At 33.6% G+C, this 12297-nt stretch overlaps 1 protein-coding gene across 4 annotated transcripts in view; it reads right to left on the bottom strand.

The window, feature by feature from the left end:
• Window positions 1-12297, bottom strand: part of ADAM23 (ADAM metallopeptidase domain 23) — a 210971-nt gene that overhangs the window by 25312 nt on the left and 173362 nt on the right. For 3 of the 4 annotated variants that reach the window (XM_074298919.1, XM_074298918.1, XM_074298917.1), the window contains exons 20-24: window positions 11570-11633; window positions 9774-9879; window positions 7801-7920; window positions 5774-5942; window positions 803-914 (exon numbers count right to left, since the gene is read on the bottom strand). In XM_074298919.1, the coding sequence (XP_074155020.1) occupies window positions 803-914; window positions 5774-5942; window positions 7801-7920; window positions 9774-9879; window positions 11570-11633 (571 nt within the window). Of the gene's footprint in view, window positions 1-802; window positions 915-1250; window positions 1309-5773; window positions 5943-7800; window positions 7921-9773; window positions 9880-11569; window positions 11634-12297 lie in introns of those variants that run through there. The other variant, XM_074298920.1, reaches the window with a different exon arrangement.

Consider the following 12297-nt stretch of genomic DNA (forward strand, 5'->3'; position numbering starts at 1 on the left):
CATTATTATGTTTAGACTTCAAATTCAGATTCTAAAGTAAACTATCATCAGAAAATGACTATGCATATATGTGTAGATGTATATATACACACATGTGTGCCTACATATATGTACATGTATAGATATGTATGTATGATTTTAAGTTATAATATCTCTCTAGACCTCAATTATTTTGTAAAATAAGGATAACAGCAGGGGAGGACAATAATGATTAAGCAATATAATGAAAAAATGGTGCTATGTAGGAGTAAGAGTACCAGAGTGGAAATCAGAAGACCAGATCTTTACCACCAAGTAGTTTTGTGATACTGGGCAAGCCAATGAGACTCAGTTTCCTCATTTGCAAAGTGGAGGTTTTTTAAAAAATAATTATACTGTCTAACTCCCAGGATGGCTGTGAAGACAGTACTTTGTAAAATGTAAACTATCTTATGATTTGTCCTTTAATTGGAAAATCTATGAAAAGTTGTAAATAATACATTCCCATGTTGATGAAAAAGAATGTGACTAAAGGAGAAAAAAATAGTGAAAACCAAGAAAGGGGGAAAATTACTAAGCTTATTTTTCCTTAAATGTGGCTTCTGGAATAATGGAACAAAGTACAGACAAAGACAGTTGTCAATACATGACATGTAGAACACTACAACTGTATTAATTATAGGACCTGGGGGAATTTTAAAAAAAAGAAAAGAAAAAAAAACATTCTATATATCTTTCTAAAACTGTGATGTCACTCTATTGGCGCCTTTTGGAAAGTATTATCTAAATATAGATACAATAAAAAGGAACTCAAATCACAAACCCTTGGGTCCATCATCCTTTGAGGCTGGAGGTTTTTTGATAAGATCTCGGATGCTGCAGTCTGTCCCTGCCCAGGTGTTATTACAAATGCAGGTGACTTCATTACTACACACCTGTGAGAGAGAAAATATGAACAAAGAGTGTTTTCATTGTGATTTTCTGGTAGTAGTTTCTTTTATTGCCTCATTGCTCAGTTACTATGGAATAGCCTTGGGAGAAGTCTCTTACAGGATGGTTTCCCCTCCATTATTTTTATAGTCTAAGGCTGACATTTAAATTTTACTAGTAATACAGAGCAAGGAAACCTTCTTCCACCCTATCCACTCCAAATACACACACACACAAACACACACACACACACACACACACACACACACACACATCAAGGTAATGTTATTATGCTATTGATGCAATATAGGGTTCTTAATCATTAATCATAAGATACTTACTAGTTGTGTGACGTCTCTTAAGCTTGTTTTGCCTCAGTTTCCTCATCTGTAAAATGAGCTGGAGAAGGAAATAGCAAACTACTCCAGTACCCTCGCTAAGAAAATCTCAAATGAGGTCATGAAGATTTAGACACAACTGAAAATAACTGAACAACAAAATCTTTAAAGAATTGCTCTTGCTGTCACTAGTCTCGAATTTCCTACTGGACAAAGGTTAAGCTACATTTTAAGCTCCTTTTTACACTGCTTCTGTTACTAAGTTACATAACTTTTAATCAAGTTGAAAAATAATTTCAAACTCTTTTCAAATTATTTAAAACTTCCTTAAAGTATTCCCTAAGGGCCTGAACAATCATTACATGTGGCAAAAATAATGTCAACTATATGTACAAAAGTATTTATAGCAGTTCTTTTGTCAGGGCAAGAATTGGAAATTGAGGGAATATCCATCATTTGTTATGTACAAGAAATGGTGAGCAGAATGCTTTCAAAAAATCCTGGAAAGTCCTCCATGAGCTCATTCAAAGTGAAATGTACTGTGTACAAAGTAATAGCAATGTCGTGGGATGTTCAGCTGTGAAGGACTTTGCTATTCTTGAGAATACAATGATCCAAAACTATTCTGAAGAAATGATTGTGTTTGAATATAAAATGAAGCATACTTTTTTAACTTTATTTTTCTTGAGGGTTTTTTTTGGAGGGGAAATCTATGATTTCTTTTGCAACATGACTTTTATAGAAATGTTTTGCATAACTTCACATGTGCCTTCTCAATGGTGAGGGGGAAAGTAGGGAGGGAGAGAGGGAAAAGAATCTAGAACACATTTTTAAAACAAATATAAAAAATGTAACTGGGAAAAATAAAATAAGAAAAAATAATGTGTCAAAAACAATTTTGTGGATTTTTTGTAGTTTGAAAAATGAAGATAACATTTCAATAAGTCTATTATCACAGCACTGTGGAGATCCAGCAGAGGAATCTCTGCTAGTACTGATCACAGTGTATGTATCCTCTTCATCCTGTCTAATGTGACTCTCAGTCCTCTAGAGGTGGATCCTCCACAGAAGATCCACCCACAATGGGAAATTGCTGGTCACTGGCAGAAAGTACACACTACAACTACTAACTATAATCATGTAGGTGCCATTCCACTAATTAAGGAGCAAGTAAGGGTAAACAGGACTGTCATACAGGATAGAGAGTTGTTTTGTATTTTGATCTGTTTAATGGGTCACCATGACCAAATACTCCACCCATACACAGGCTTCTTGATTCTCTGCTCTTCACTAGACTTTTCTTGGAGAATAGAAATGGATAAGTCACTTGTCATCTTTAGGTCTGTTTCCTTCCTATAAAATGATAAGATTTGTGCAACATCACAAATATGGAAATATGTTTAGAAGAATTGCACATGTTCAACATATATAAGATTGCTTGCTATCTATGGAGGTGGAGAAAAATTTGGAACAAAGTTTTGCAAAAATAAATGTTGAAAACTATCTTTGCATGTATTTGGGGGGGGAAAGCTATTCAAAAAATGTTTAAAATTGTCTTTACATGTAAGTGGAAAAAATAAATATTATTTAGAAGAAAATAAAAAATTAGAGGCATTCAAAAATAAAATAAAATGACAAGATTGATTTCAATAGCTTTATATACTTTAGCACCGATAATATGCTTACTGTTCACTGATTACCAGAGGCAGCTGGTTGGCAAAGTGGTTAGAACTTTGGACCTGGATGTATGAAGACTTGAATTCAAGTCTCAGATATTATCTTTTAACCTAGGCAAGTCATTTAATTCTGACTTAGCTTCTTCATCTATGAAGTGAAAATTTTGCCTCCCTCTTAGGGGTGCTTTATGAACCTTGACACCATATAATGTTGTTTCTTGTGTCCTCAAAAAAACTGTAAGATTCTTGTAGGTAGTCAATCAAAATGATATTGGTTCTTCCCATGCACTCCCTGGCACAATGCACTGGGCTAGGTACCTAGTCTTCCTAATATTTGTTGACTGACTGGTAGTGAATATGTCACAGAGATAAAAGATATCTTCTGTGATTAGACTGTTCAGTGTAGTTTGGCTGTTCTAATTTCTAAGTTTTTGACATTATACTTAAATGGGATGAAATTCAGAAGGAATAAAAAGGTCTCTGCAAGGCTTTGAAGAACACTAATCATTGGTAGTAGGGATCAGTGTAATATTTCTTTCAGCCTTTATCACTCTTCATATGAACTGTGTAGAAAGAAGGCTTATATACTAAAGAAGATATAAGCTTATTAGCATAAATGGATTTCTTAATCTTAAAAGTTTTAACAAACTGATTAGGATTAATGCCAGTGGAGAGTAAATGGGGGAAAAAAGATATCATAAACTACATCAAAATCTCTCTACCTTTCCTTTGTCCAAAGACTTAGAACTAATAACGTAAGCAAGAGGAAACATCCAATTCCTTGGAATTTGGAGCTCCTTTAATCCACCCGAGGTCTCCATTCAATATCCTTCATCCCAACATATTTACTTTGATGGAATTTTTTTTTTCCTCTTTGCCATTATTTTAGAGTCTTCAATTTTATCACATGACTCTTGTTTTCCCTTCCTGAAGTCTAAATGCTTCACCAAATCTTCCTTTTCCCACACCAAACTAAGCAAGTGTTTACTTTTTCTTTTATATATATATGTATATATGTATATATATATATGACTTTGGTGTGTCTGTGGATTTTCTAAGTACTTGGTCTTACATATAAAAGGTGGCAGTTTAAATAGTGTGAAAGGGCAATGAGCCCCCCATGCAATTTAGAAGATCACTAAGTACTTGTGCAAATGTTATTATTTTCACTTAACTATGGGGAGAGGAAGTATTCTCACCTATAAAATAAGAGCATTGACTAAGTGACCTGTCAAGTCTCTTTCAACTTTAATTAGAAGTGGCAAAGTGGATTGAGTGCTAGATCTAAAAGCAGGAAGAACTGAGTTCAAATTCAGCCTCAGACACTTACCATCTGTCACCTAGGTGAGTCATTTAACTTATGTTTTCCTTAGTTTGTTCAACCTTAAACAGGGATCATAACAGCATCTATTTCCTAGGATTGTTGTGAGGATCAAATGAGACAATATCTGCAAAGCATTTAGCATAATGCTCCACATAGTAAACTAAGGTGCTTAATAAAGTACATGTTTCCTTCCTTCTTTTTGTTGATGGCTTCTTACTCTTCAGCTTCTATTTCTTAAAGTATAAATACACATGAAATGCCCATGTTAATACTAGGGATCTATCTGGTACTTATTCGTAAAGCATCTTGAGTTTTTGTTGAATGAATACTGAAGGATGTGAGAGGAGTCACTTGACATGGTTTAAACTTTACTTTGAAAGAGCAAATAGTTTTAATTCAATTCAACAAATATTTCCCCAGGACTCACTTTGAGCAGGAGAGTGTGATGACTACACCAATACAGTGGGAAGTTCTTTGAGGGAGCTTATTAACTTCCTTCCATCTCCTCATTTGCTCTGACTTTTTCCAATAGAAAATGAAAATTTTAGCAATATTACACATACTGTGGGAATGGAACTAGTCTTAGAATTATGCGACCTGAGTATCTCTTTCAAGACAGTTATTATGTAATCATGGGCAAGTCACTTAACCTCTCAACCTCAGTTTCCTTATCTGTAAAATGGAGGTGATAACAAATAAATAAATAAGAAATAATTCATAAACTACTAATATTTTAGAACACTCTTAAATTTTACAGAACACTTTATACACATTTTATCATTTCATCCTCATGACAATCCTGTGAGGTAAGTGATATTATGTTCATCCCCATTTTATAGACAAGGAAACTGAGCTGAGACAGACAAAGTGACTTGTTTAGAGTGACATAGTTATTAGCTAAAAAAGTTTTTGAACTCTAGTCTTCCTAGTCTCTAAACTTGAAATACTTGTGGTACTAATCTGCGTGTTGCTAAAAGAAAAGAGCTTTGCAAACTTTAAAGAACTATGTAAATTCTGGTTGTGATGACTGAGATTGCCAAAAGAAGAATGGGATGGGATTTGATGGGAATATATTTAACAACAAATATTAATGTAAGGCTGCTGGATATAGGTTCAAATACTAATGGTAACTTACTACTTGTGTGACTTTGGACAAGTCTTTTACTTGTCCTGGTTTCTTCATATGTCCAATAAGGAGGTCAAATGTAGCCTTAAAGTGCCTTCTGCCTCCATTTCAAAATTCCTATGAATCTACATCATAAAAGCAAATTAGCATGTATACATACGTATGTATGGGTATGTGTGTACTATTCAGTCTTAGACTATAAGCATCTGTTCTTTATCAAACATTACTGATGTCAAACATCAGTAAACAAATAGGTTAAACACAGTAGACAGCATAATTGCACAAAAAATCACTAAATATGACATTTTCATACAGTAAAAATTTTCAATTATCAAATAACAAAATACCTGCAGTCAAAGAGGGCTTGTTTCAAACTCCTGTTACATCCTTACTTACTTACCCCATGATTTGAACAAACTTTGCCATTGGAATCAAGGGGGCAGCTGCTCATGTTTAAGGACTGAATCTGGAGGCACTTTCTGTCAAGACACATCATGGATGGGCCACATGGAGTTCCGTCTTCCACATAGCCTACATCAGTATCATCATCTAAAACAACATGGGCACCACTGGAGAAAGAAACCGTGTACAGGTGTTAGCTGTGTGACCCCGGACAAGTCACTTAATCCTATTTACCTCAGTTTCTTCATCTGTAAAATAGTTGGAGAAGGAGTGACAAACCCTTGAGTATATCTGCATATAACTCTATAGGTTATAGACAAAAGTGAGGAAGATGGAAGAACAATTCAATTCAAGCAAGCAAAGATTTATTAAGTACCTACTATACAAAGTAGTGATGTAAGTTAGTACATAACATTGTTATGTACTTAAGTAGGTACTTTATTAATCTTGAGTACCTACTATGTAAGCTTAATGTCCTAGTCTCCAAGGTTATATCACGAAGATAAAAAGCAACAATTAGGTAGGACCTATAACATATATGTGCAAATACTTTAACATACATTAGAATGTGATGTGTACAAAAGACATTAACCAGAGGGAAAAAAGAGAGATTGAAAGAGTATTAAGGATTGAGGATATTAAGAGATTGAAAAGTTATCACCTATACTGAATGTTGAAGGATAAGAGACAAATATATCCCTTTCTGGGATCATCCTGGACATGTGCAAAGAGATGGAATATAACAAGCCAAGATTACAAAATAAGGCACCAAAGGAGAATTTAGCTGTGGAAAGAATGATTGTCACTCTATACTCTGAAAACAGAAGGAAAAAATGCTAGGGATATAGAATGGATTGAAGGAGTAGGGGACGAGGGTTGAAGAAGTTTCTATCAGATGGCCTTCATCTCTGAAAAGTAATAAATGAAGTCATCTATTTTTCAAAGGATGATAACTTGCCTCCATGACAGACAATCCAAAGGATATGTTAGAATTCCCAATGGCAAATTTTGAAGAGCTATCCAGACATGTTTTAAATAATGTAAATGTTATTATGGTTGCAGTAAGCATGCAGCTCTGAAGATGACTATTAAGTAGTATGTATGGCACATAGTAGGTACTTAATAGAGGTTTTTTGATTTAATGATTTAAAATAACATGCATTTGAATACATGAAATCCAGTAGAGTTGTTGCATAATCTCATTATCCTTTGCTCAACCAAACTGGACTTAATACCTCCTATTCATAGATGATTAAATACACACATAAACAAAATAGTCATCACTAATAAATATTTTCCATAAGTAACTGTATTTATCCCGTGTATATATCCCATGACTGAAAGAACTTAACAATAACAAAATCTCACATTGGTCTACTCACAGTTTAAAAAACAGTATGTGGCAAACTACTTTTACCAAATTTTTAAACTCACGACTCAAATCATAACAAATTCTAATCAGAGGAACTTGGATCATGTGAGAAAAAGTACCATGATATTAAACATTTAATAGTATGATATCCTGAGCAAGCCTGGTGACACAATAAATATTTGTTGCCTGAATGACTAAATGTTGATCTACAAGCAATTAGACACATTAATTTTTAATGGACATCTAAGTGGCACAGTGGATAAAGCACCACTCCTGAAGTTAAGAAGATCTTGAGTTCAAATAGAACTTCAGACATTTACTAGTTGTAAGACCCCAGACAAATCACTGAACTTTTGTCTCAGTTTTTCACTTACAAAATAAGGTGAAGAAATAAGTGGCAAACAACTCCAGTCTCTTTACCAAGAAAACCCCAAATGGGGTCCAAAAAGTTGGGCATGATTAATCAAGAAGAAAACAGCAAATCTTTAAATCTGTAATGTTAGGGATTTAAAAAAAAAAGCAGTAACAAAATATGAACTGAATAAATTATTTGATGCTATCTTCAAAATTTTCTTGATATTTATTTGTCTCTAATTTTGTCTCTTTAAGTTTTACTTCTGGATGATTGAAATTCTCAATATGTGATACATTACCTGCAGTCAATTACTCGACCTTGGTGATAAAAGGAAGTTGGAATGATTTCTCCCTGAAGTTGACCAATTCGTGGAACTCGAGTAAGATTGGTACAGAGCAAAAAGCCACAAAACACATCACTATAGGGATTAAAAAAAAAAAAAGGAAAAAATTACAATCGTTCAAATCTCTAATATTTTTCTTTCTTTCCGAATAAAAATTTCATTCATTCTTTTAACTCAGAAATGGCTTGAAAGAAATAATTTGTAAGATGAAAAGTTGATAGTCCTAAGATCCATTAGTGTTAATGAGATCTACATTATCAAATTGCCAAGGATAGGAAGTCATCCTTAAGGTAGCTGCTGGTTCCAAGTCATTCTTAAGCTTGCTGTTGAGAACTCTTAATATGCCCTAGTCAACTTTTTATATCCCACCTGGCTGTTTTCCTGTGGGCTCCTCCATCATGCCCCCAGGAATCTCATCATCCTGTAATATCACATCAGTCCCTCATCAGCACTTTCTACTCTTGGTGATCCTCCAATTAGAAGCAGGAGAGGAGAGCTTCTCCCCAAATCTCTACTTTAAGAAAGATGCTCCAGCCTCTCTCTTCATTTTCCATTTGGATGCACTGTTTTGGATTGCTCTATCATCACTAGATACTGTTTAGCACAATGCCCAACACAAAGTAAGTGTTTAATAAACATTTATTGATTGAACAAAAACAATAAATGATCTATCTTTATACAGGCTATGTTAGATGAAGAGATGGAATAATGGCTTTAATAGGTAGAACAATATGAATATCTTTATCATGAAACTTCAGGTAACTAAGTGGCTTAGTTCATAGAGTGCTAATCCTTTAAATAGGAGGATCTGAATTCAATCCTAGCCTCAGACACATTCAGACATTTAATAGATATATGAGTTTGGGCAAATCACTTAACTCTGTCTGCCTCAGTTTCTTCATCTATAAATTGATCTGAAGAAGAAAATGATAAATTATTCCAATATTTTTGCCAAGAAAATACCAAATAGGTCATGAAGAACTGAACATCAGTAATCAACAAAACCCACTAAAATAATATGAAACTTCTCTACACCAAAGAAAATTAATTACCCATATATTAAGAATCAAAGTGGTATAGCCTAACAGGAAGACTGAAGGAGTTAGAGTCAAGAAAACTATATATGAAAACTCAGAAACTTAGTAGTTGTAAGATCCCTGGGAAAATCATATTACAAAGAAAGTAATTTATAAATCTTAGGAAGGGCTATATAAATTTGAATTTTTAATTTAAAAATGAAAATTTATTCTATAATATATTACCTGATCACTCAAATTTGCTAAGCAAACCCAGAAACTTGAGTAAAACTCTCATTTTAAAATTCCCAACTTCCTTTTAGTCTGGTAAAGGAAAATATACACAATTTTAAAAGAAAATTTTTTCTTTTCAATATTATCATTCAGTAGATTAATCTTAAACCCTAAAAACAGACAATGTTTTGTGCAAAGTAGGTGTTTGAAATATGTAGATTGCCTAACTTAAAATGCTTCCTCAATTATACTGTTTCTATTTTGTATGCAAAACAATTTTTATATCATCCTAGCCACAAATTATGTACTACTACAGCCCTATTAAGATGAAAAGTTAAGACTATATTTACAAAGTTTTGGCAAAGTATCATGATTGCTAAATAAGCTGCCCCAGTGCAGACATTTCTCCCCCGAAGCCACAGCATTCATAACATCATTATTGTTTTTGTAAATGTTAGGCTCTTGGCCATTTGGCATAAAAAATACACTAAAATTACCAAGTTAAAAATATACACTGGAGAATATTTTTAAAATCATTGCACATTTGGAAAACTCATTAAGGCTAATTTTTGGTGCCCTCCAGCTTTACATTAAGAACTAATGAATGGCCTTGCTCCTATGTGTGTTCACGTGCACACACACACACACACACACTCCTGCTGAAGGTTCAGCACTTACTGTTTGCTGCATTGAATCCATCGGTCTCCATCTTTCCCACAGTTCCCTTTCTCAGTGCCTTCTGTGTTAAGTTTTTCGTAGCAGAATTTGTCAGACCCAGCAGCCTCTTTCAAAGGTAAGGGCAATAAAAGAAGGATATTAGGATATTCATTCATAATCCCCAAACCTGGGCAAATTATTTCCTTCCTAAATGCAGGCAATAGATCTTTAGCAAGAAAGTTAATAAATTCACCTACACAAAATTCATATAATTCTAGGGTTTATATTTTTAGGGTCATCAAGGATTTTTTGTTTTTCTTTTAATCTGTGCTTTGGTCCTTTGAATTTTTTTAAAATCTATAATACTGGATAAAGAACTGGACTTAAAATTTTCAGGACATTTACTAACTGCTCCTAGCCTCAGTTTACACATCTCTAAAATGGGGATAAAAATGGCAGCTATTCCAAAGAATAGGTGTGAAGACCTAATGATATAATGTATTTAAGGTGCTTTGCAAACCTTAATGTACTATACAAATGCCAGTTGTTATTATTGTGGTCTATTTCCCCTTTTTTTATATCCCTGTATCATCTAACTTCTTTAATGACAGGGATGATTTCATTTTTTCCTTCATTTTCTTGATATCCATGTTGGGAATTAACACATAGAAGGAGCTTGAAAAGTGCTTGATAAATTTAAAAAATAACAAGGCATTACACAAAGCTATTTCATCAATGAATAATTCTGCAAAGCTGATAACCCAAAGGAATCTATTTAACCTAGGATCGTCTTTTTGGCATTTGATTTCCTTTAGAATCTACAGCCCCAATCTACAATGATAGAACCTGTTTAAGATGCCTGGTAATAAAAAGTAGCAAAAAAGCAATGGAGGATTTTCTTGCCATTTTTTTCTTCCTCTGTGAGTCTTTTACTATTTTAACAGCTGAAGAGAACAATATTCTGCCTTCCAATTTGCCCCTTACAAAATAAAGAAAATTGAAAGAATTCCTAGAAAAGTAAATGTGAACTAATAAAGAAAATCCTTTGGGAATATCCTTAAAAGAAGGAAAGAGGTAGGTGAGCTGTTTTGTACCTTTAATAGGTAAAACTTCATTTGTGACTGATCTAACAAAAATATGATGAAGATTCCAATAAGCAGGTCTAAGCTTTGCTTAGGAATCTAGTGCCACCACTTTATAATTGGTAATTAAGAGAAAAAAATGAAAAGTGAAAAAATATACATATCTATAGAGAGACCCCTGAGCAAACTTTCAGGAACTCCCAAATTCCATGGGACTACAAGATCTTGTATCCCCAATCCCAAATCCCAAGAAATGCCTTTGCCCATAGTAGTAAACTACATTTTCTAAATGGGTATAGAATTGGTCCCTGAAAAAACTTGCTTGGGAAATGCCACATATATTTATATAAATAAGTGCATTTACATGTGCATACATATATATGCATGATCAATACATAAAGTAAATCACAAAGACTTTGGATCATCACGAATTTTACCACTGTAAGCCAGTGTGATTTTGCTAAAATAGAAATCAATGTGCCTTTCAGAAAGATAAAAAAAATGAAAGAATCATCTCTCATTTTCTATTTACATGCATGAGACATTAATGCAAATTGATTTATTTTTATGACTAACAGACTATACACTTTACACTTTCATATACATATTATTGCTCATTTTTCTTACATCTTTTCAAGAAGCAAATGACATGTTGCCGAACAAGAAAAAAAGAATTTGTGGGAAAACACACATTTATTGTGTTTATTATAGGTATTATAGGAAAATGGAACCTACTGCTTCCCCAGATGTACTGGCATTGATTATCCCTTGTCTTGCATTCCCCATTGTAGCAACGGCCCTATTAAAAAAAAATCATGTCAGACAAAATATGTAAGTTCAAAATACTGATTCCAAAATTACTTTGATTTTTGTTGCTGCTGTTGTTAAACATTCCCCTTTTCTCCATTTCCAGCCCCAGCATCCATTCTACATTCCAACAAGTCATTAAGTCACTATCATCTTAAGAGAAAAACAGGGATATATATCCCTATCTTTGTGTGTGTGTGTGGTTAATGTGTATATAATCTAGCTAGAAATTGAAAGAATCCACTGATCAATCACTTCTTGAAAGAGATCCCAAACTGAAAACTCCCAGAAATATTATACCCAAATTCCAGACTTCCCAGATCAAGGAGGGAAAAAAAACCCAGCAAGCAGCCAAAAAAGAAACAATTTAAATATCATAGAGCTACAGTCAGGATAACACAATATTTATCCCCTTTTCAGTGCAGAATTTTACTAGATTATTATGTACAGTTCAAAGTTCTACAGTTTGGGAGACATATGAAGAACTTTGAAAAAGTTCATAGGAATCATAATGATTACCCTAACCTTTTAAGGAAATAGGAAAAGAACATTGATGATGCTCTTTTATCGATCCTCATTCTTATTGACTTATAGATTATATTTGACATTGTTGCCCACACTGTCCTCCTGATATTCTCTCCTCTCTAGATTCTTTT

The sequence above is a fragment of the Sminthopsis crassicaudata genome, chromosome 3, assembly GCF_048593235.1.
Source record: "Sminthopsis crassicaudata isolate SCR6 chromosome 3, ASM4859323v1, whole genome shotgun sequence".
Classification (NCBI taxonomy): domain Eukaryota; kingdom Metazoa; phylum Chordata; class Mammalia; order Dasyuromorphia; family Dasyuridae; genus Sminthopsis; species Sminthopsis crassicaudata.